The sequence below is a fragment of the Natator depressus genome, chromosome 25 (assembly GCF_965152275.1).
Source record: "Natator depressus isolate rNatDep1 chromosome 25, rNatDep2.hap1, whole genome shotgun sequence".
NCBI lineage: Eukaryota > Metazoa > Chordata > Testudines > Cheloniidae > Natator > Natator depressus.
Window position 1 is genome coordinate 12,526,087 of NC_134258.1, and position 21,152 is coordinate 12,547,238.

General features: G+C 40.8%; 1 protein-coding gene across 4 annotated transcripts in view; it reads left to right on the forward strand.

Annotated features, from left to right (window-relative positions):
- Window positions 1-4,583: 4,583 nt before the first annotated feature.
- DAZAP1 (DAZ associated protein 1) overlaps window positions 4,584-21,152 on the forward strand; it is a 35,458-nt gene continuing 18,889 nt past the window's right edge. For 2 of the 4 annotated variants that reach the window (XM_074939324.1, XM_074939326.1), the window contains exons 1-5: window positions 4,584-4,765; window positions 14,129-14,169; window positions 14,758-14,924; window positions 15,192-15,257; window positions 19,074-19,184. In XM_074939324.1, coding sequence (XP_074795425.1) covers window positions 4,734-4,765; window positions 14,129-14,169; window positions 14,758-14,924; window positions 15,192-15,257; window positions 19,074-19,184 — 417 coding nt within the window. In that variant the 5' untranslated portion in view covers window positions 4,584-4,733. Of the gene's footprint in view, window positions 4,766-14,128; window positions 14,170-14,757; window positions 14,925-15,191; window positions 15,258-19,072; window positions 19,185-21,152 lie in introns of those variants that run through there. The other 2 variants (XM_074939325.1, XM_074939327.1) reach the window with 2 other exon arrangements.

A 21,152-nucleotide genomic window follows, 5' to 3' on the forward strand; every position in this document is an offset into this window, starting at 1 on the left:
AATCCCGTGGGCAAATTAGTGATCGAAAGGGAAGAGGGGGTGTCATTTGATTCATAAAAATCTACAGAATCATAGTGCTCCCAGACTGCTAGGGGCCTAAGATACACCAGTGGTGTTATATATATAAATATATATATATATATATATATATATATATATATATATATAAAACAGTAAATAATACTAGTTGACAAGGGCTAGGTTTACTTCTGACATTGAAATAAAACCACTCACTGCCTGTTACAATATCATTGGCTTATGCTTTTCCCTTGTGCTACACACAAACACAAGCTCTCCATGCACCTATAGATGCTACACACATAGGCCTTGTATGGGCTTGTCTACACTTAAAACACGGCAGCTGCGTTGCTGTAGTGCTTCAGTGAAGACACGACCTACGCGACGGGAGGCGTTCTCCCATCAGCGTAGATAGGTCGATGGAAGAATTCTCCCGTCACCCTAGCACTGTCTACACCAGGAGTTAGGTTGGTTTAACTGCATTGCTCAGGGATGTGGATTTTTCATACCCCTGAGCTATGTAGTTATACCAACCTAATTTCCTAGGGTAGACCAGGCCTAAGGCCTTGCCTACATTTCAAAGTTTTGCTGATTTAACTATGCTGGCTTAGTTAGGGCTGGTCCCCACTGAAAACTTACATTGACATCACAACACCTCTCAGAGCTGTGGAAAATCCATATGCTGATCAAGTAATTAAGCCGATCTAGTCCCCAGTGTAGACAGCGTTAGGTCGGCTTAACTACAGTGACGGGAGAACTCCTCCCATTGCTGTAGTGAGTGTCTATACTGAAGCGTTGCAGTGGAGCAGCTGCTAAGTGCAGACTTAAAGCTTGGCTACCCTTACATTTTATAGCACTCTATCTTGCTGGCTCAGGGGGGTGAAAAATCACCCCCCTGAGCGCAGCAAGTCAGAGCGCTTTAAAGTGCTGGTGTAAACAGGCTCCCAGCACTGAGAGCCAATCCCTTTGTGGAGGTGGATTACCAGGAGCGCTGGGAGAGCTCTCTCCTAGCGCTCGCGCGCGACCACACTCGCACTTCAAAGCGCTCCTGTGACAGCTTTTTGAAGCTTTTGACAGCGCTTTGAAGTTTCCAGTGTAGCCATGCCCTTAGCCTCAAAGCAGCAAAAAAACCATAGCGTAGATACAGTTATACCCGTATAAAAGTGCTTATCCCAGTATAACTGTATCTACAGTAGAGCTTTTATTGGCATAACTATGTTGGCAAAATATTACACCACTGACATAGTTCATAGATTCCACTGATGCTGGTAAAACTTTTTAAGGGTAATTCAGGCATAGGAAAAAGGGTGCTTTTTTCAATCACATTGGTTCAATGGAGTTAGCTAAACTCTAACGCTTAAGGCGATGTCTGCACTATAAAAATTATGTCGACCTAATTTACGTCAGCATACAGCCACTGCAGTTATTAAATCACTCGTGTGTGCGTGTGCATACTTGGCTCCTTGTGTCGGTGGTGTGCGTCCTCGCCAGGAGCGCTCATATCAATTGTACTGTGGGTGTGGAGCATTGTGGGACAGCTCCTGAAAGCCAGTAACAGTCAGTATGTTGGATCATATTAAAGAAGTTCTGTATTAAAATCACAAATGAGTTTGATTCCCCATAGTTTAAATTCCAGGGTATTACTAATTAAGAGGTCTCTTGGGTTTTGGTACTGTTTCTCTCCCTCTATGTGTGAAACTTGCAAGCTGCTAATTGTGTTAGTACATTCTAAGACAGAATCTGTTCTCAAAGCAATTCACAGAGACTCAAAGCAATACTCTAACAACAGAAACAGCACCCAGAGACTCCCCGCCCTTTTGTTGTATTAACAATTGTGATTAAAATAGAGATAGAGGATGTATGTGGACGGATGCTTGGTGTGGATAACAACTGAATGATCAGGGAGGTGCCAGCCTAAGAATCCAGTGTCCATCGGCTGAAGAAGGCGTCAAGTGGAAATAACCAGAGGACCCCCGGAGGGCAGACTGGAATCCACCCAACAGCCTCAAGAATGGGAGAACCAAAGAACAAGATAACTTCTTGGAGCCGTCAGGAATGTGCTATCTGCTGATTGATTCAGCAACAGCATGATGAAGCAATTCCCATAGACTGGCATAGGAAGAAATTCCTATAAAAATAGACTCTTAAAAAGTGAGAACTTTGGGGTCTGATTCTGCAAACCAACTTCCAGGAGCATCAGATGAGCATCTGACAAGGCCCTGCTCCCTCCTCATGTCCAGGCCACCTGGCCAGTGGCTTGGCATGAGCAATTCTAAGGCTGGTAACTATGATGACAACCTTGCAGAACCTCTGTGTGTGTGTGTGTGTGTGTGTGTGTGTGTGTGTGTGTGTGTGTGTGTGTGTGTGTGTGTGTGTGTGTGTGTGTGTGAATAAATATGAGATTGAATGGAATGTTATAGCTATAACTAACTGCTTACTATGATAACAACCTTGCAGAACCTGTGTGTGTGTGTGTGTGTGTTTGTATGAATGAATGAGTGAATAAAGATGAGATTGAATGGAATGTTACAGCTGTAACTAACTGCTTACTATGATTCTTTCTGTATTCACAATAAATGTGGTATTTTGCCTTTTTCCCTTTAATAAGATCCTGCTGGTTTTTAATTTATTGGTACAACACTCATATCAATTGTACTGTGGGTGTGGAGCATTGTGGGACAGCTCCTGAAAGCCAGTAACAGTCAGTAAGCAACACAGGATCTACAGAGTAGCAGCCGTGTTAGTCTGTATTCCCAGAAAGAACAGGAGGACTTGTGGCACCTTAGAGACTAACAAATTTATTTGAGCATAAGCTTTCGTGGGCTACAGCTCACTTCATCGGAGGCTGACACTGTGTCAACCTAACTCCACTGACCGTGACTCTATGCCGCTTGGGAAGGTGGCATTACTAAATCAGCGTATAGAGGCACTTAACTTGGCGGGAGCCAAATTTAACTGAAGACACTTCCACAACTAGGCTAGGCAGCAGTTCTGCGGAAAAGGACCTAGGGGTGACAGTGGACGAGAAGCTGGATATGAGTCAACTGTGTGCCCTTCTTGCCAAGAAGGCCAATGGCATTTTGGGATGTATAAGTAGGGGCATAGCCAGCAGATCAAGGGACGTGATCGTTCCCCTCTATTCAACATTGGTGAGGCCTCATCTGGAGTACTGTGTCCAGTTTTGGGCCCCACACTACAAGAAGGATGTGGAAAAATTGGAGAGAGTCCAGTGAAGGACAACAAAAATGATTAGGGGTCTGGAACACATGACTTATGAGGAGAGGCTGAGGGAACTGGGATTGTTTAGTCTACGGAAGAGAAGAATGAGGGGGGATTTGATAGCTGCTTTCATCTACCTGAGAGGTGGTTCCAAAGAGGATGGTTCTAGACTATTCTCAGTGGTAGAAGATGACAGGACAAGAAGTAATGGTCTCAAGTTGCAGTGGGGGAGATTTAGGTTGGATATTAGGAAAAACTTTTTCACTAGGAGGGTGGTGAAACACTGGAATGCATTACCTAGGGAGATGGTAGAATCTCCTTCCTTAGAAGGTTTTAAGGTCATGCTTGACAATGCCGTGGCTGGAATGATTTAATTGGGGATTGGCCCTGCTTTGAGCAGGGGCTTGGACTAGATGACCTCCTGAGGTCCCTTCCAACCCTGATATTCTATGATTCTATGAACTAGGTCAACATAAGGCTGCTTACAGCAACCTAACCCTGTAGTGTAGACCAGGCCTAAAAAAGTAGTGTTTTTCCTAAGGCTTTTCTACACACAAAGTTGTACTGCTTTAACTATAGTGAATGGGTAAAGTGGAATAACCCCAGGACTGTGGCTACCCCTATATTGGTATAAATGTGCGTATACAGATATAGCCTTTCCCTTACAGGAAGGGGGATAAGCTGTATCGGTGTGAGGCACCATTATACCAGTGTAACTGTTCACACTAGGGGTTGTACTGGTATAACTATTTTGGTTAAAAATCGCATCCCTACGTGACAGTTGTACCAGCACAAAAACTGTGTGGAGACCAGGCCCTAGTCTAGGCAAAGCCATAGGCACACTCACACCTTAGTAAACACCCAAGGACACCACTGCCCCCCGTACACACCATGCTATGCACGCACTCTGACTGTGTCTACACTGCAAGTGCAGCACCGGAGCTATGGTGCTGTGGTGTAGACGCTTCCTACACAGTGAAGGGGCTTTTCTATTTTTATCTTTAAGCGTAGCCCAGGCCTCACTTGCAAACAAATTCCCTGCCACCCTCCCATTCCCTTTCACGTTCTAAAGCTGATGCATTCGCTCCCATGCGGTGTGTCACGCACACGCTCCTGAGCGCCCACGCGGCCTCTCTTTCTCGCACGCACAGCCCTCTCGCTCCCTCCTGCCGGCTCGCATCCGCATGGCGCCGCGGGGCCGCCCCACGTGTCAGCCAGCCCGCGCTGGACTACGTTTCCCGTGGTGCCCTGCGCCTGCCGCGCAGGCGCGCTACCCCTTTCCCCTCACCCGCCCGTTGGGCGCGGTCCCGGAGACCCCGTAGCGAGGCCAGGGTGCACGCGCAGCGGCGGTTGGCGGGCGGCGCTGAGGGGAAGCGGGGGCCGGAGCCGCCGTTGCGCAGCTCGGGAGGGAAGCGGAGCCCGTGACCTTCCGCTGCTGCCGCCGCCTGGGCCTGAGGGAGCCGGGCCCGGCCCGGAAGCTGCCTGGAGCCGCCGCCATGAACAACGTGGGAGGCGCCGACGAGATCGGGTGAGGGGGGCGGCTGAGGGACTCCGGGGACGCCGAGCCGTTGGTGGGGGGGGAAGGGCGCTGGAGGGGTTCAGGACGGGGGGAGCCCCCCCAGTGAAGGGGCTGAGACTGGGCAGTTCCGGGGAGCTGGGATATTCCCCCCCCCACTGCCCCGCCCCGCGGCCCCTGGCCACGAGCTGGCGGCTGACGCCATCCCGAGTCCTCGCGCATCTCATCGCGGGGGGGGGTTCCCCCCCACGTGCCGCCCCCCCCCGCCGCCGCCGGTCCCGCGCCTGGCGGCTGCAGGTGCTTCGAGCCGGGGCCCAAGGTCATAGGGGCTCCCTGCGAGCTCTGAAGCGGAAGCCCTTGTTCCCTCCTCCGGGCCGTGCCTCGAACCGTCCGCGGAGCCCCATTTCCACGGGCCCGGGAGCATCGCGTGTGTCTCGGGGCGGGGGGGGGGGAACCGCAGCCTCGCTGGGACCCCTGTGTCCGCGTGCTGGGCAGCCCGGCCGGTCCCAACTGTGGGGTCAGCGCAGGCAGGCCACGGAGCGGGTATCACGGGACCAGGGCAACTGCGGCAGCCCTGCACCTATCTTGGCCTCACCTTGAGGTAGCCGAGGAAGAAGGGAGATGTAAAATCTGCTGACAGTCTTGCCCCAGGACAGAAGGAGTCCCTGTCTCATCAGGCTTTGCCCACATAGTTCCCCCCCCCCCCTTGTGTCGGGAGGGGCCCACTGAAGGTGAACTATACATCTGACTGCGGGGCTGAAATCTCTGCCCCTCCAAGAAAGACTGGCAGGACAAAGACGGAAACGGAGAGTCTTTTTATCTTCCCTCTGCTTCCCTTCTAGAGACAGGAACCGTGTACTGTGTGTCTCTGTGCTCTTTTAAACTTCCCTTCCACTGACAGGCTTCCACAGATCAGTTTCACATTAGGAATCTTGAATGGCTGCTTAAAGGTCTTCGGTGGACTTTGGCTATTTTAAATAGATAATGCCATATTTGGCTCCCCATGGATTTAAGAAAAGGAGTATTTGTGGCACCTTAGAGACTAACCAATTTATTTGAGCATAAGCTTTCATGAGCTACAGCTCACTTCATCGGATGTGATCACTCACTTCATAAGCTCAGGAAAGCTTATGCTCAAATAAATTGGTTAGTCTCTTAAGGTGCCACAAGTACTCCTTTTCTTTTTGCGAATACAGACTAACACGGCTGTTACTCTGAAACCATGGATTTAAGATCGCATTTTATATAATTTTCCATACACTGCTCAAACATTTGCAATATTAAGAATCACAAGACAGTGTACGGTGTATGGGAGAATTGACAGAAAACTATAGAGTAGTTTTACACAACACTGGTTGCCAAGTGTTTTGTTGTAGTGAAATGTATCAACAGTTGACGGTGAATTTTTCCACCATGATAAACTGTTCATCCTTGTAAAAACTAAAATATACATAAAATCATAAACTAAAACCTTAGACTACATTGTCCAGAACTAGACTCATATAATGGTTCATCTATTGTGTCCCTCTGTGTTTAAGTTCTGAACTATCTCAGAAGTACAAGAGATGTAATAGTACTGAATGTCTTGAAAATAACTTGTCTCAGTGAATGGCGTTTGTCCCTTGGTTTCAGAGTAACAGCCGTGTTAGTCTGTATTCGTAAAAAGAAAAAAGAAAAGGAGTACTTGTGGCACCTTAGAGACTAACCAGTTTATTTGAGCATGAGCTTTCGTGAGCTACAGCTCACTTCATCGGATGCATAGCATATTGTGGAAACTGCAGAAGACATTATATACACACAGAGACCATGAAACAAAACTTCCTCCCACCCCACTGTCCTGCTCGTAACAGCTTATCTAAAGTGATCATCAAGGGAGGGCCATTTCCAGCACAAATCCAGGTTTTCTCACCCTTCCCCCCCCCCCCCCACATACACACATACAAACTCACTCTCCTGCTGGTAATAGCCCATCCCTCTTTGAAACCTCTCTTTATAATGCGCATGATAATCAAGGTGGGTCATTTCCAGCACTAATCCAGGTTTGTCCCTTGGGTTATGTTTATGGCATTTTCCTGTTCTGGAAGTATTATTTTTGTGTCCTGAGCCCCAATTACTGTTGAAACTAATTTATGAAATGCCCTCCCATGGGAGGGCATTAACATCTGCATTTCTCGAAGAGACTAATTCGTTGCTCTGGAGTAACATGTTTAAAACAGGCTTATAAATACTGGGCAAAATATTATGCTAACTCACATTCTGGACAATGGGCTTGTTGTGGATTGCAAATTGCTCATAATTTCACTCCCTACGTTTATATTTAGGTGTGGAAGGATCCGGTTTTAGTTCGTAAAAAACATAGTCATTAATTTATTCATCCACTCAAAAATACTTAGAAGAGAAAGGTGAAAAAAACAGGATATGTTACAGTTTTAGACAACTTACTATGGTGTCAAGTCTGTTTGGCAGTCAACTAGAAATTAATCTTAAGAAATACAGTTTTTATTTTGGAAGCTGTTATAAATCTTCTGTGGCTACCAAATTGACTTGAGTCTGAGTGTTTTACCTTCTAATGCAAAAATGTAAGTTGATAACTTTTTTTTAAAAGTTGAGAAACAAAATATGTGGCGATAACTGAACTGTCAGCATTAACTTAAAAAAAGAACATTGCACGCTTGTTGAAGTAATTTGTATAGTGGGGAATATTGAATTGATAGATACTAGAACAAAAATATGAAAACTTTTTCCTATCAATTATGTGTTTCCAGCAGGGTAACTGCTAAAGTTGATATGTGATAATCACTCTGGAGAAACAGTTTGAAATATTTATGGTATTACAATATGTAAAATGTTCCGGGTTTGCTGGACTCAAAACATCCAATTTGAGAGATAATGTCTGAGAATGGAGTAGTAGTGTGCTTTTCCTGCCTTTTGATTATTCTGTCTGACATGGCTTTTATTTTCAGATCACTTTGCTGCTCCTTGTGTCTTGAGATTTATTACTTTAGCTACCTGTACTTCATGCTTATTGCCAAATATTACAGTTCTGACATTCATGGAAGCCTGGCAAACTCATATAATAAAATAAGCCTTTGATTAGTTCACTGTCTTCCCGCTGTATTGAGAAATAGGGTAATGGTAATGAAGGGAGGGGAATTTGTGCCATACAGCACATGGAATTTTAGTTTTGTAAATTTGGGATTTGTGGTTGAAAATATTTAATACCTGAGTATATATAGTCTCATAGTGCTATGAGCCCCTAAGACTCGTGTTCTCTAGATTACTGGTGAAACCTGCTTCTGTTATTTCATACCATATCGGTTATGATCGCCTATGTAATTGAAGGGAAAACCTACATGAGATTCCAAGGTGTATCACCTAGGTGGATGACACATTATACACACAAGGGCTGTAATCCCTTGCACTAGCTGGGACAGATAGAGATTTTATGGATACTATTCACTGCAGTTACTACTTAAACTACTGAGAGTCAAAGAAAATGGTGTACTCCTGGAGGACTCTGTAGCCTACTGAAACGACACTGAAAACAGCTGACGTATTCATCAGCTAGGATATTAATTGGAGATTTAGTTTAATAAGAGTCTTTCTGTTATAGTTAATTCAAAACTTTCACATAGTTAAAAGTTTCAATTGTTGTGTAATATTTCTAGACATAGTTTACACATTGACTCCAGAGATGGGATGGAGCTGCTTTGCATGTCATTTATTCCTTCTCCAGTTGTGTCCCATGCAAACTACTCTGGGATGAGATGAAGCATGCAAAACTTCAGAACCATCAGCTTTGTTTGAGAGAAGTTAACTTCAACTGTACTATGGGTTGATCAGAGCAGCTCCATAATGTAAATTGTTATATATAGCTTTGTGAAAACATTGATTTGTGTGTGTGTGTGAGAGAGAGAGAGAAGTACACTTGCACAATACTTGAACTGATGGCAAGAGTTTACTGACTACCTGTCCTTAAGTGTTCGTACAAGCAAAGCTGTAAATGGCCAAGCCTCAGCTTGTGTAATAAGACTCATGAGAACAGGTTGATGATGGTATAAGCTAAATGTTGCAAGATGAGCAATCCTCTTGCACTGTCCTTAAATATTTCGCTTCTGTCAGCTTTCTTTTATATTGTGCCTATATCCTTGTTTTAGGCAGGTGGGTTGGTTAAATAGGTTACTTTTGCTCAGTATATTAGAATCCATCCATCACAGAGCCGAAGGCTAAGATTGTCTTGGCTTTTGCCATTCTATAGTATGCATATAAATAGAAGTGCTCTATTTACATACAGCTGCTGCAGTTGACCCTAGACAACCCTTCTTTTTTGTTTGAATATTTGTCTGTGAGGTGGCTTGAAATAATTTATAACTGAGCTGGAAGGTTTCAGTGGTCATTATCGAGAAGGGGAGCTCCCTGCAGTCAAACAACTAGATGGTCTGTCAGAAACCCACAGATGGTATATTTTTTTTTTATATTTGATAACCTGGCATAGACTAGTTGTATGTGGCTGATGAAGAGCATATTGCTAATCCAGAGTCCTTGGTTTAAAACAAAAGCTAAAATCGTTGCCTTTTTTATTTATAGTGAAATTTAATTGTGAATATTTTGTTATACACAAAACTACCTTATTTATTTTTAAAAAAATCCTTGTGTTGTTCCTGTTAGGCAGTATTAGAAACTTTCTTTTCACAGAATAGGTACAGCATAGGAAAGAGCAGTGAAAGCCATTGTGTGTCTTTCTCTTTTGTGGGGACCAGATCTAAGGAAGAGTGCAGTTCTCATCTTGGCCACTTCGGTGAGACTGCTACCAGAACTGTGTTTGTATCTGCCTATGGACAGTTGGATGGATACAAATTTTCTTCACTCAGATAACCAAATAGACTATCTGGTGGTAGACTTGTTAAAACCAAAAAATGACGTTACTTAAAACTGTTGTCCACAATGTGTGGGTTCCTTTGAACTGATGCTGCAAACGCTTCAATGGCTAGAGACAGGACAAAATCATTTTTAGCACCATTATGGAAAACATTCTTGACATGTAAGCCTTGTTTAATAGTATCTTCCAGGAAATCTCCCACTGTTGCACACTACTGTTGGTGCAGCTTCACTGGTGGTAACAAATGATGGACGTGCCCAGGCATTTTTGGTTTTGTATCATTTAGACCAGCTTTCAGCAGGGTTGGATAAAATGGCAGTTAAAACACTGAAGCCCTGTATACACTGGTATCATTAGTGAGGATATGCTAATGATCATTCCTCCAAAACAATAAGTGTGGACATAGTCAGTGCTTTCTGTACGAGTGCTGAAAATTGTCCTTTGTACGCTGATAGTCATTTTCTGGACTGGTTCATGTGAACCGACTGAACTGTTCTCAGCAGCAAATCAGTTTTCTAGTGCAGTTAAGGCTTATGTTATTGCTGATCTGGTCTGTCTATGAACCAGTGACTTAGAGGTGAAATCCCTGATCCAACTAGGCAAATTTTAAAATACCATATAAGAAGATTAAAATTTGTACAATATGTTCATTATTTTTAGACTCTGGAAACCTAAATTCTTAAAGTATATTTTCTGTCATTTGCTGAGCAGCTGAGTTAAGCTTGAGATGTCTTGGAGCAAGCTGGTGTAAAGTGTGTTTTTTAAAAAAAAAAAAACCAACAATTCAAGAAAAATTAAAATTACAGCTCCTGGAATCAAATTTTAGCTCCTGAGGCTTGACTGCAGCCATTTTCTAAACTGCCATACCTCCCTGGAGCTCCTAGCTCAAGTGAACAGGTGAAGTCTATGCTACTATTACTAATCTTCTGTACAGCAGAATTATCCAAAATTCCTGTTGATTAATTACTACTGCACCCACAACTCTGTAAATTAGCTACAGCTGAGCTGACTGGTGCCTTATGGCAGCCATTGTTAGGGAGTAGCTGGAGTAGCTATTTGTTTAATAGAGCCAGTTTCTTCTGCATAAAGCAGGTGAGAGGAAGTTGCAACATTTTCTCATAGCGTAAAGCAGCTCTTTTATTTTAAATCTATGGGCTGAGAATGGGAAAAATACAAATGAAACTTTCTCCTCTCATGGGGAGACACTTTTTTCTGACTTCAGCTGAGCTATGGCCATACACAGCACTATAGCAAAGTGGAAAACAAAAACAATAGACGGTTTCCTCTTTTCTCTGGAGAAAGATCAGGAAAAACAGGACATTTTCTTATGAAGTAGACCGCCCTGTCATATTAGTGTAAACTCAGTTACTTACTAAAATATAACAGGTGGACCTTTAATTAAGATGCTGCTTTTGAGTAAGAGGGCCAAATGTTGGGATGGCCTTAAGTTAGCTTTTAATTATGGGATGCACTTTTTGTATATGTAGGGTTTTTTTAAAATGCTAAAATTGATATGCATGTGCATACAGTTGCAAATCAAGTAGTCCAGCATCTGTGCACAGATAGAAATTTTGGGGCATGCTGTAACATGGAGAACTTGTGGGTACAGATTTAGATGCTGTTTCTAAAAACTTGCCCTTGACCCAGATTTCTGCTACATTTTAGTTTAAGAATTGATTTTGTTATTTAAAGAAATGACCATTTTTTATAGTCATAGTGTTTTGGTCCATAACTTCTTGGTATACAACAGGCATGAGACTGTCCTCACTTGTTACTTTTAAACTGAATCATAAGGTGACATTGTAGGTATGGTTTCACAGTTCAGTATTAAGGAGTTGTCTGGTGGTTGATCTGAATCCTGGAAGTCAGTACTCCAAGGTTCATTTTCTAATTCTGTGTCTGACTTTCATGACTGTGGCTGGGTCATTTCTGTTTCACATTTTTCAAATGGGTAAACTGAATAATAACTTTTAAACACCTTGATACACTCAGATGAAAGGCATTGTATGAATACATATGTCACTGTCACACCTCTTGTCTTTGTAACAAAACCACAAATTCTGACCAACCAGCATACCTAAGCAGTGCATTTTGATTGGTTTTCAAAGCTACCTATTATGACAATTTTACTAAAATACCATATTTTAGTATTCCAGATGTTCAGTGACCAACTGTGTTCTGTTTTTAAAGGGGGGGAGCACGCAATTTTATGTTTGCCATTTGGTTTCAACAGCAGCAATGTTATTTTTCATAAGAGTTAGTTCAGATGGGCTTGTCTTCTTTACCTAGTGCCCGAAGGTTCCTAGGAAATGCCTTCTTACTACATCCCAGTCTTCTTTGAATGTCACATTTAATATAAACTTATTTCTGGAAACTAAAATAATTTAAGAATTTACTAATGAGTCTGAGAGTCATTAATTTCAAGTAATGTTGTTTTTTAAAAAAAAACCTCATATCTAATATAGGATCAAACAAAACATGATGTGCTGACTGCAGAGCAAAGTTTACAGAATTACTAGACTATGTATTTTCCTTGTGGGAAAGGCCTTGGGCATTCTGTTCTATTACCATGAAGCAGAAATCTTTGCTATTAATTTTATGTGGAAGGTGCTCAGATACTATGGTAATGGGTAGCAGTATGTAAAGATAGTTTTATTCTGTGATAAGAGCTTGTTAGGAGAAGACTCTTTTCAGATTAGAACCAAATTAGCATAAATTTCCACTTTTATTTGGTATCTTGCGTGTCGTCTTCAAGCAGAGAGACTACCATACAAAAATGGTGCAGTCTGCAATCTTAATTTTGTGTTTCAGAAATTAGCTACAGAAGGATCTTTTTGTAGACTGACTGTCAGGACTTTGTAACGAGCGGAGCCTAACTGCTGTTTAGTTTTCACTGCAGTTAACAGACAACTTGACAGGGATGCTGTTAGGTTAGATTTTCCCTAGAATGATGTACTTATTGTGAAAATGAGCTTTCAGAGACCTAAAGACCAAACATTAGAAATGTTTCCCTGTTTTTTGAGCCACTACACATTTAAAAACTAAACTTTCCCCTGCAGTTTTTAACCTGAACTTTGTAGTTACTTTTCCTTTCACTTATTGACTAGAATCTGATGGTAACCAAAAATGAATCAGACTAGTCTTCCAAGATAAGTGAAGTAGCAACATATAAGTTGCAAATAATCACTTTTAATGTTTTGATGGCTATGTAAGAATTTCTTTTTATGGATTTTTGGGTCTGATTTTCTCTTTCTGATTTTTGGGAAACCAAAGACAAGTGGGTGTAACTCACCTAAAGGACCAATTCCAGCTTACTGATTTGAGAGTAGGGGGAATTCAAATGTTCTCTAAGTTTATAGTTAGGTCAAAGGGAAAGCTGTATACAGAAGTTCCAGGTGATTGGAATTAATGATGGCTGAATTTTTCATTATTGTGTTTAGTTCAACATGCTTTAAAGTGAAGCATGTATCTTTGGTAAACATGATTCCCATTGGGCTTTTACCATATGGCACACAAGAAATTTGCTATATCATTTCCCTGTGTGTACACATTTTATTGCTTGACATTTGGAAGTTGGTACAAGATAACTTTAGTAATTGAGGTGGAGTAAATTTTCATACCCCAGTAGTTTTAAAGATAATCTCTTGAAGGAAAGGTAAAGTGACATACATTAGAGAACTTGGGAAATCTGCTATAACGTTTATTCTTACAAAGGGGATACAGGGACTGCAGTATTTTCAGTGTTTACATATCCCGTTGGTAACTCTACAGTTATTAAAATCATCTGTTATCTAGTTGGGTTGTTGTTTATCCTTCTTAACAATTTTGTATGTTTCATTCAACATTCAGTGTTTAATGGGTTTATTAAAACAGTCACACTAATGTTCTCTGAGCTTATTCTCAGAGGGTCCATGCAAGACCCTATGCATTACTTCAGACCGTTAACTTGGGAATAAAATGGTGAATAGATCCTTGATCATACTGTCTGAACTGAGATTTTCACAACATGAACAACCCCACTTGGCCCCAAAGAGTAAATAAGTAAAGATATTTGATGTCGTCTTTCTTCTGGATATTTTAGTGCTAGACATCTGTTTTATTTAATGTTGAAGCTATCAATGTTTGATTTATCTTTTGCTTTTCTAGCACATTTCATATCTGCTATTTCAAATGAGAATAAATATATTCCTGGTATAAATGTGCAATCCTATACCTGTGGGGTGCAGAAGAAGTAATACTTCAGTGTCTTTAAATCATTTCCTATACTCATAGTATGTAACACAGCTGAAGATAATCTTGAAATAAAAGTGGAAACTTAAAAGCAAAGGAGAAATTCATCTTCAGTGAGTAACACGCTTTGAATTCTTCAAACTATGCTAAAATACTACATTAGCTAGATGAAAGCACAAACAGGTTGTGTATGTTATTACTTAAAATAATGCATGTTGTTTGATTCAGACCTCATACTTAACCACAATATGTTGTTTGAATTACAGAAAGTTGTTTGTGGGTGGCCTAGACTGGAGTACAACACAAGGTAAGTTATGTATTCTACAACCATTATACCAAAACATTACAAAGGACAAAACTTTATACCTCATACTTTCTTATAAAGTAATATAGTAGTAAAATCTCTGGAAAATTCAAATGAGTCTTTACTACTAATCTTCAATTTTGTTGCTTTTTAACGAATGATGGTAATAGAATTCCTGTAAAGAAACTTTAAATTTAAGTTTCTTTCCTGATTGTGGTGTTCATCTTTACATTGTGTCACTTTCATATCTCCTGGACAAGGATATGGAGAAATTTTATATTCGCTGGTTATGTTGGTTGGTATTTGGAAAAGTTGGTTTTGACATCCCTTAAAGTGCTGACTCAGAAATAGCAGATCTCTGTTTTGAAAACTAATTTACTGCACTATTTTCTTCCATCTGCCTGAGTGGAATTAAAACAATGAGCACCTTTGGTTTTCAGATACATGGCTAGTATATCCTCTTTAAATGGTACAAATCATCAGGTGCCAGGTTTTAGCAAGTGCATATTAGAAGATTTAGACATGTCAGTTTTACGAAAAGTTATACTCTTTAATTGCTGGTTCTGCTTAATACCATATTTTTTTTAACAGAAACTCTCCGTAGCTACTTTTCCCAGTATGGAGAAGTTGTAGACTGCGTAATAATGAAAGATAAAACAACAAACCAATCTCGAGGGTTTGGATTTGTCAAATTTAAAGATCCCAACTGCGTGGGAACAGTACTGGCTAGCAGACCACATACATTAGATGGTCGAAATGTAAGTTTACCTTTCACTTTGGTTTTAACTATTTAGACTATGACTAGGTCTTTAATATTTTTTTAAAATTGGTGAATGTAAAAGTAATTTGGCGTATGAATAATTCAAGCTATGTTTAATATAGTTCTTTCTGAAATGTGTAATCTGGGGGTAACTTTTATCAGAAGTGTTAAATTTAGAGAGTGGCATCCACAGCTGCTTTGAATTAATTTATTAGAGCAAAATATTGTGCACACTCGGAACTGACCAATTTGGAACTTGTTACAGATTGATCCAAAGCCATGTACGCCTCGGGGAATGCAACCAGAAAGAACACGGCCAAAGGAGGGATGGGTAAGGAGAGAAACTTAAAGTATACTGATAGATATATTCTAAGGTCTTTCTGGCTAGCGGCCTGTGCTCTTTACCCCATACACATCATGAATATCATGTTGATATTTCTCTCAGTTCCTGATCATCTTACATACATTTTAGAAAGCTCTTTAGCCTGCTTGGAACTGAGAGAGAAATGCAGAAGTATTGGTGTAAAACACAGTAAGCAGTTGGTATTAAGGCCAGATATCTTCTTAATTAAATTAAAACTGAGTACATTTTATATTCTGGTATGTGAAGGAGTTTACATTGATACATGCTGCTTCAACAGAATTTTTAGTTCTAACAGCCAAGTGGTTTTTTCCTAGGGGTGCAGCTCTTGTTGGAGTTGTTGGTTATGCTACTAGGTCTTTTGTTCAAAGATTCTTGCTGTTTTAGCTGACATTGTGACATACCTACTGATTGCTTCTAGATGTACAACAAGCCAGAGTATGGGAATCAACGAAATACTTTGACAAGAAGCAAGTATGATTGAATGTGGGTAATGGTGGTCTGTGACTATGCAAGGATAAATAGAGTAGAAGTTAAATTGTATGCTTTTGTGAAATTTCAAACAGGCTAAATCTGAATAAGCTCTTATGTCTGATTTACAAGAGTCAAAGTTCAAGAATTTCATCAACACTTGTATACGGTTTTGGGTTTTTTGGGGGGGGAGGCGGGAGAGGTAGGGGGATGAATTACGGTAATTAAAAACTTATTTATCTTCCTTATACTGTGGTAGCATCAGGTATTGTACCATAGCTTAACCTCCACCGCCATCTTTTTGGGGAAGAAAACTGGATTGTTGCTCTGTTTAAAGTTCTGCTATATTTTGAACACATTTTTTTCTGAAATATATTTATTTTACTGGTTTAATTTTAGTACTGTTCTGTCTCCTGTTTGGGTGTGGTGGTGTTGTGTTTTTTTAATTTAACTGGTAAAGTAGCTGTTTAGCATCTACTTTTTTACCTGTTGTTTGGATAGTGTAACTTCTAAAATCTGAGTGAGCATGCAAAGCACAAAATGAGGATGAAATCTTTGCAGTTATAGGCAAATTCTTGAGATCCCATTTTTGACTGACCTTTTTTAATCAACTGATGTCCCTTTCAGTCTCTCCTTTATGGTTAGGTCTACAAATTGAGCTCTGTTTCAGAGGGATAGCCGTGTTAGTCTGTATCAGCAAAGACAACAAGGAGTCCTTGTGGCACCTTAGACACTAACATTTATTTTGGCATAAGCTTTTGTGGGCTAAAACCCACTTTTATCAGGTGCATGAAGTGAAAAATACAGTAGGCAAGTATATATATTACAGCACATGAAAAGATGGGAGTTGCCTTACTAAGTTGGAGAGTCAGTGCTAATGAGGCCAATTCAATCAAGGTGGATGTCACCCATTCCCAACAGTTGACAAGAAGGTGTGAGTATCAACAGAGGGGAAATTACTTTTTGTAGTGACCCAGCCACTCCCAGTCTTTATTCAGGCTTAATTTAATGGTGTCATGTTTGAAAATTAATTCCAGTTCTGCAGTTTCTCGTTGAAGTCTGTTTTTGAAGTTTTTTTGTTGAAGAATGGCCACTTTTAAGTCTGTTATTGAGTGTCCAGGGAGATTGAAGTGCTCTCCTACTGGTTTTTGAATGTTACAATTCTTGATGTCTGGTTTGTGTTAATTTATTCTTTTGTGTAGAGACTGTCTGGTTTGGCCAATGTACATAGCAGAGGGGCATTTCTAGCAATATCACATTGGTAGATGTGCAGGTGAATGAGCCCCTGAGGGTGTGGCTGATGTGGTTAGGTCCTATGACTGTGTCCCTTGAATAGATATGTAGACAGAGTTGGCAACAGGGTTTGTTGCAGGGATTGGTTCCTGGGTTAGTGTTTTTGATGTGTGGTGTGTAGTTGCTGGTGAGTATTTGCTTCAGGTTCGGGGGCTGTCTGTAAGCAAGGATTGGCCTGTCTCCCAAGTTCTGTGAGAGGGAGGAATAGTCCTTCAGGAGGTTGTAAATCCTTGATGATGCACTGGAGAGGTTTTACTTGGCGGCTGTAGGTGACGGTTAGTGGCTTTCTGTTACTTTCTTTGTTGGGCTTGTCCTGTAGTAGGTGACTTCTGGGTACCCTTCTGGCTCTGTCAGTCTGTTTCTTCGCTTCCCCAGGTGGGTATTGTAGTTTTAAGAACACTTGATAGAGATCCTGTTGGTGTTTGTCTCTGCCTGAGGGACTGGAGCAAATGAGGTTGTATATTAGGGCTTGGCTGTAGACAATGGATCGTGTGATGTGGTCTGGATGAAAGCTGGAGGCATGTAGGTAAGTTTAGCGGTCAGTAGGTTTCTGGTCTGGGGGGGTGTTTATGTGATAATTGCTTATTTGCACTGTAGTGTCCAGGAAGTGGATCTCTTGTGTGTACTGGTCCAGGCTGAGGTGAATGGTGGGGTGGAAATTGTTGAAATTCTGGTGGAATTCCTCCATGGCCTCCTTCCCATGCGTCCAAATGATGAAGGCGTCATCAATGTAGCGCAAGTAGAGTAGGGGCGCTAGGGGACAAGAGCTGAGGAAGCGTTGTTCTAAGTGAGGCATAAAAATGTTGGCATACTGTGGGGCCATTCGGGTACCCATAGCAGTGCCGCTGACTTGAAGGTATAAATTGTCCCCAAATCTGAACTCTGTTTCTGAGGAACAGTAAATCCTGAACATGAATTGCTTGGTGTAAGCTCCATCTATCTACTTGGGGATATATTATATTTAAAATGGCTGTGGGAATAGGTGCACTTGGGTAAAAGTTTCAGAAGGATGTAAATGACTTAGGAGCCTGAGTCCTTTTGACTTTCATTGAGATGTGGGCCCTAAGTGTGTCCATCACCTTTTTAACACAACTTGTGGTTTTGAGTCACTTAGTCACTTCAGTATAGACATTCAGGATAAAATTTTCAGAAGTAGAAACTATCTGACTACAGTTTAGGGCTGATCAGTGTAAATTCTCTGCTACCCAATTTCCCCCCCCAAAATATTGTTCTAATTACCCAGAATTGTAGAAATCCATGAAAAAGTTACTTTAATGAAGTCTGTTTTACTTGGACTCTTATCTTGATTTCCCAGAATAACATGTTTAGCCTTCCACTGGTTGTGAACCAAGTCCACCTGGCTTGTAAATTCATGGTTGCTGAAATTGAGTATAGAGTCAACTGTTGATAGGCCTCAACCTTTTCTAGGCTGTAAGTAGCTCTCACTTAAAGCCACTTTTTTTTTTTAAGTAATCCGTGACTCTGATTCTTCGATAGCCACGGGGATGTTTAGATAGAATACAGCCCAGGTCTACTACAGATGTTCACCTTTATTTGGGTGATTGACTAATCAACATTCAAGTTCTTCTAATGACATCAGTAATATTTTAATTACCCAACTTTTGTGGATTGAAAGAATGTAAATGATAGTGTCTAAAAATCCCCTTAAGGTTAAGAGGATGCTATCCCAGCACAACTCACAACCTGCTGGTTAATACTGCTTAATTAAGAAATTAATAAATAAATGCTTTCAGAACATTGCCCTCAGTTCTCCATCCTTACCAAGAAAGAACACCAAGTTATAGCTAAGCATACCAAATTAATGAATCCAGAACAGGCTTTTGCTCCATTTGAAATAAAATGGGTGGCCTGCAAGTTTGGACTTCAATTTGAATTGTGACTTTTGTAGTCCTAGAATGCAAAATGGATTAGAGCAACCCACCTTCATGTACCAGTGGAGGAGATTATGCTACAGTGTTTATCACAGTTCTAACTAACAGTATTTTATTCCTCTTGATTTAGCAGAAAGGACCCAGAAGTGATAACAGTAAATCAAATAAAATTTTTGTTGGTGGGATCCCTCACAACTGTGGCGAGACTGAGCTCAGGGAATACTTCAAGAAATTCGGAGTGGTGAGTCATTCATCATCATGGCAAGCATCGGCTGGTTACAAGATGTTTTTTCCCCCTGTCTTCATTCTGATTTCATTAAGCTGTCAAATCTTAGTGTTAATTTAGGCAAACTGCCACAGAGACACATTGAAGTGTTTTGTGATAAAGTACAGTAAATGTTTACTTTTGCAGCACATTTGCCGTTTTTCATAAGATCTCTTGCCCTCATGTGCACAACTTGTTATGCACCTTCCCTTGCCTCCTTTGGTTTAGCTATTCCTGATACTATTTTCTCTCCCCCCTTGGGGGGGGGGGGAGACCCTCGAGTTTAATTATGACTTGAGTATAAATGTGACTTATCACCCTCCTTTCAGCTGTTGTTCTAGTGTTCTGTAGTTTTATTATGAAAACTTTCCATTTGCTTTTGGAACAGCAGGTACTTCAGTGAATTTGCATCACCACAGGTCTCTGTCCTCTACCAAGTAAGCAAATTGGTGAAAGACTTTTTGGTGATCCACTTGACATTGTTTTGGTTTCATGATGCTGTTTTAAAAGTAACTGAGTTCTTTCAGTCTTTAGAATCTCATTTCGAGGGTCAGACTACGAGTCATGCAGTTTCTTACTCATGCTTTTCTTGAAATTTTGCCAGCTTCAGTTTTAAGTTGATATAGAATGAAAATTTCCAGATATGACTTCATTAAACTCGCATTTATTTCTACTTTTATTGTCAGATTTTTTCTGGAATAGGTAAATTGTTACAAGGTTCAAAGATTAGTTTGTATATTAAGTTCAATTTAAAATATTGTGGAGTAGTATACATTTTATATGACTGTTCATGTCAGTTGTATTGGTCATAATGTCAAAAGCAAAGAGATTCACAGTGGCTATTGATTGGTTGCCCTCACTCCAAAATGCTTTTGTCACCATCTTCACCTTTAAATCACCTATCTTTCTAAATTCCATCAGCAGTCCAAAGCATCTATGTAGCCATCTTTCTCAAGTGGTATAATGTTTTTCAATGAAAGTTGATTAAAACAATCTTTAAAAAAAAAAAAAATTATCAACACCAATGGCTAATAGATGTTTCTTTAGTTTGAAAAGCTGCGACAGACTGAGTTTACAAATAAAAATGGGGAGTGGAATCCATAGTTGTGGAGCATAATTTCTAAAGGCTCTTCTCGCAGACTTATGGCTTTCCAATTCTGACCTGGATGGCTTGGGAGATACAGGGTTAAGTTCCATCAGATATAGGAGGCCACAACCCTTGAGTGTAAGTGCCATAAAAGTAAGTAGAAGCACTTTATAGTTAAAATAGAATTTGGGGAGCCAGGGTAGCATTTTTAAGACAAGAATTGTGTGTGTAGTCATTTAAGTACCTGTAGAAATATGGGATCCTGCATTCTGAGAAAAACACATTCAAGAGCACACAGAATTACAGGTATAGCAGCCTGAAAAACTAGAAGCTAAGACACAACACAAAAAGGCAGGCTCTGATTCTAAGAGACCTATGGGGATTATTACTGACCAGTGTGGCAAGTAGGACTCAAACCAAGCCAAAGCAGTATCTAACAGACCAGCAGAACAGATGTGTCAAAATAATATATGGCTTGCTGTCATGCTGCCAAATGGCCTACCAGCTCTAAATGATGACAAACCTGAGTCAGCAGAGTTCGATAATATACCTTCAAGTGAGTGTATCTTTTGTGGTGATCTCCAAAACATGACTAGAATCTTTCACAGAAGTTGGAAAGCAGGACAAATGGGTATCAGACTAATAGATTATATCACCTGCTTGAGATACAAATGTTCTAAGCTAAATTGAAAGTAGTTTTTTAAAGCAGGGATGTAGTGATATAGGAATAGCCACAAGATTATGAAACTGGAAACTTTCTGGTTTATTTTTATATTTAACTTGAAAATGGCCATATAAACTGCCTTTAAAATTGGTATTAAAATAAATGGCACCCCTGGGGTTAGTCTCTGCATATC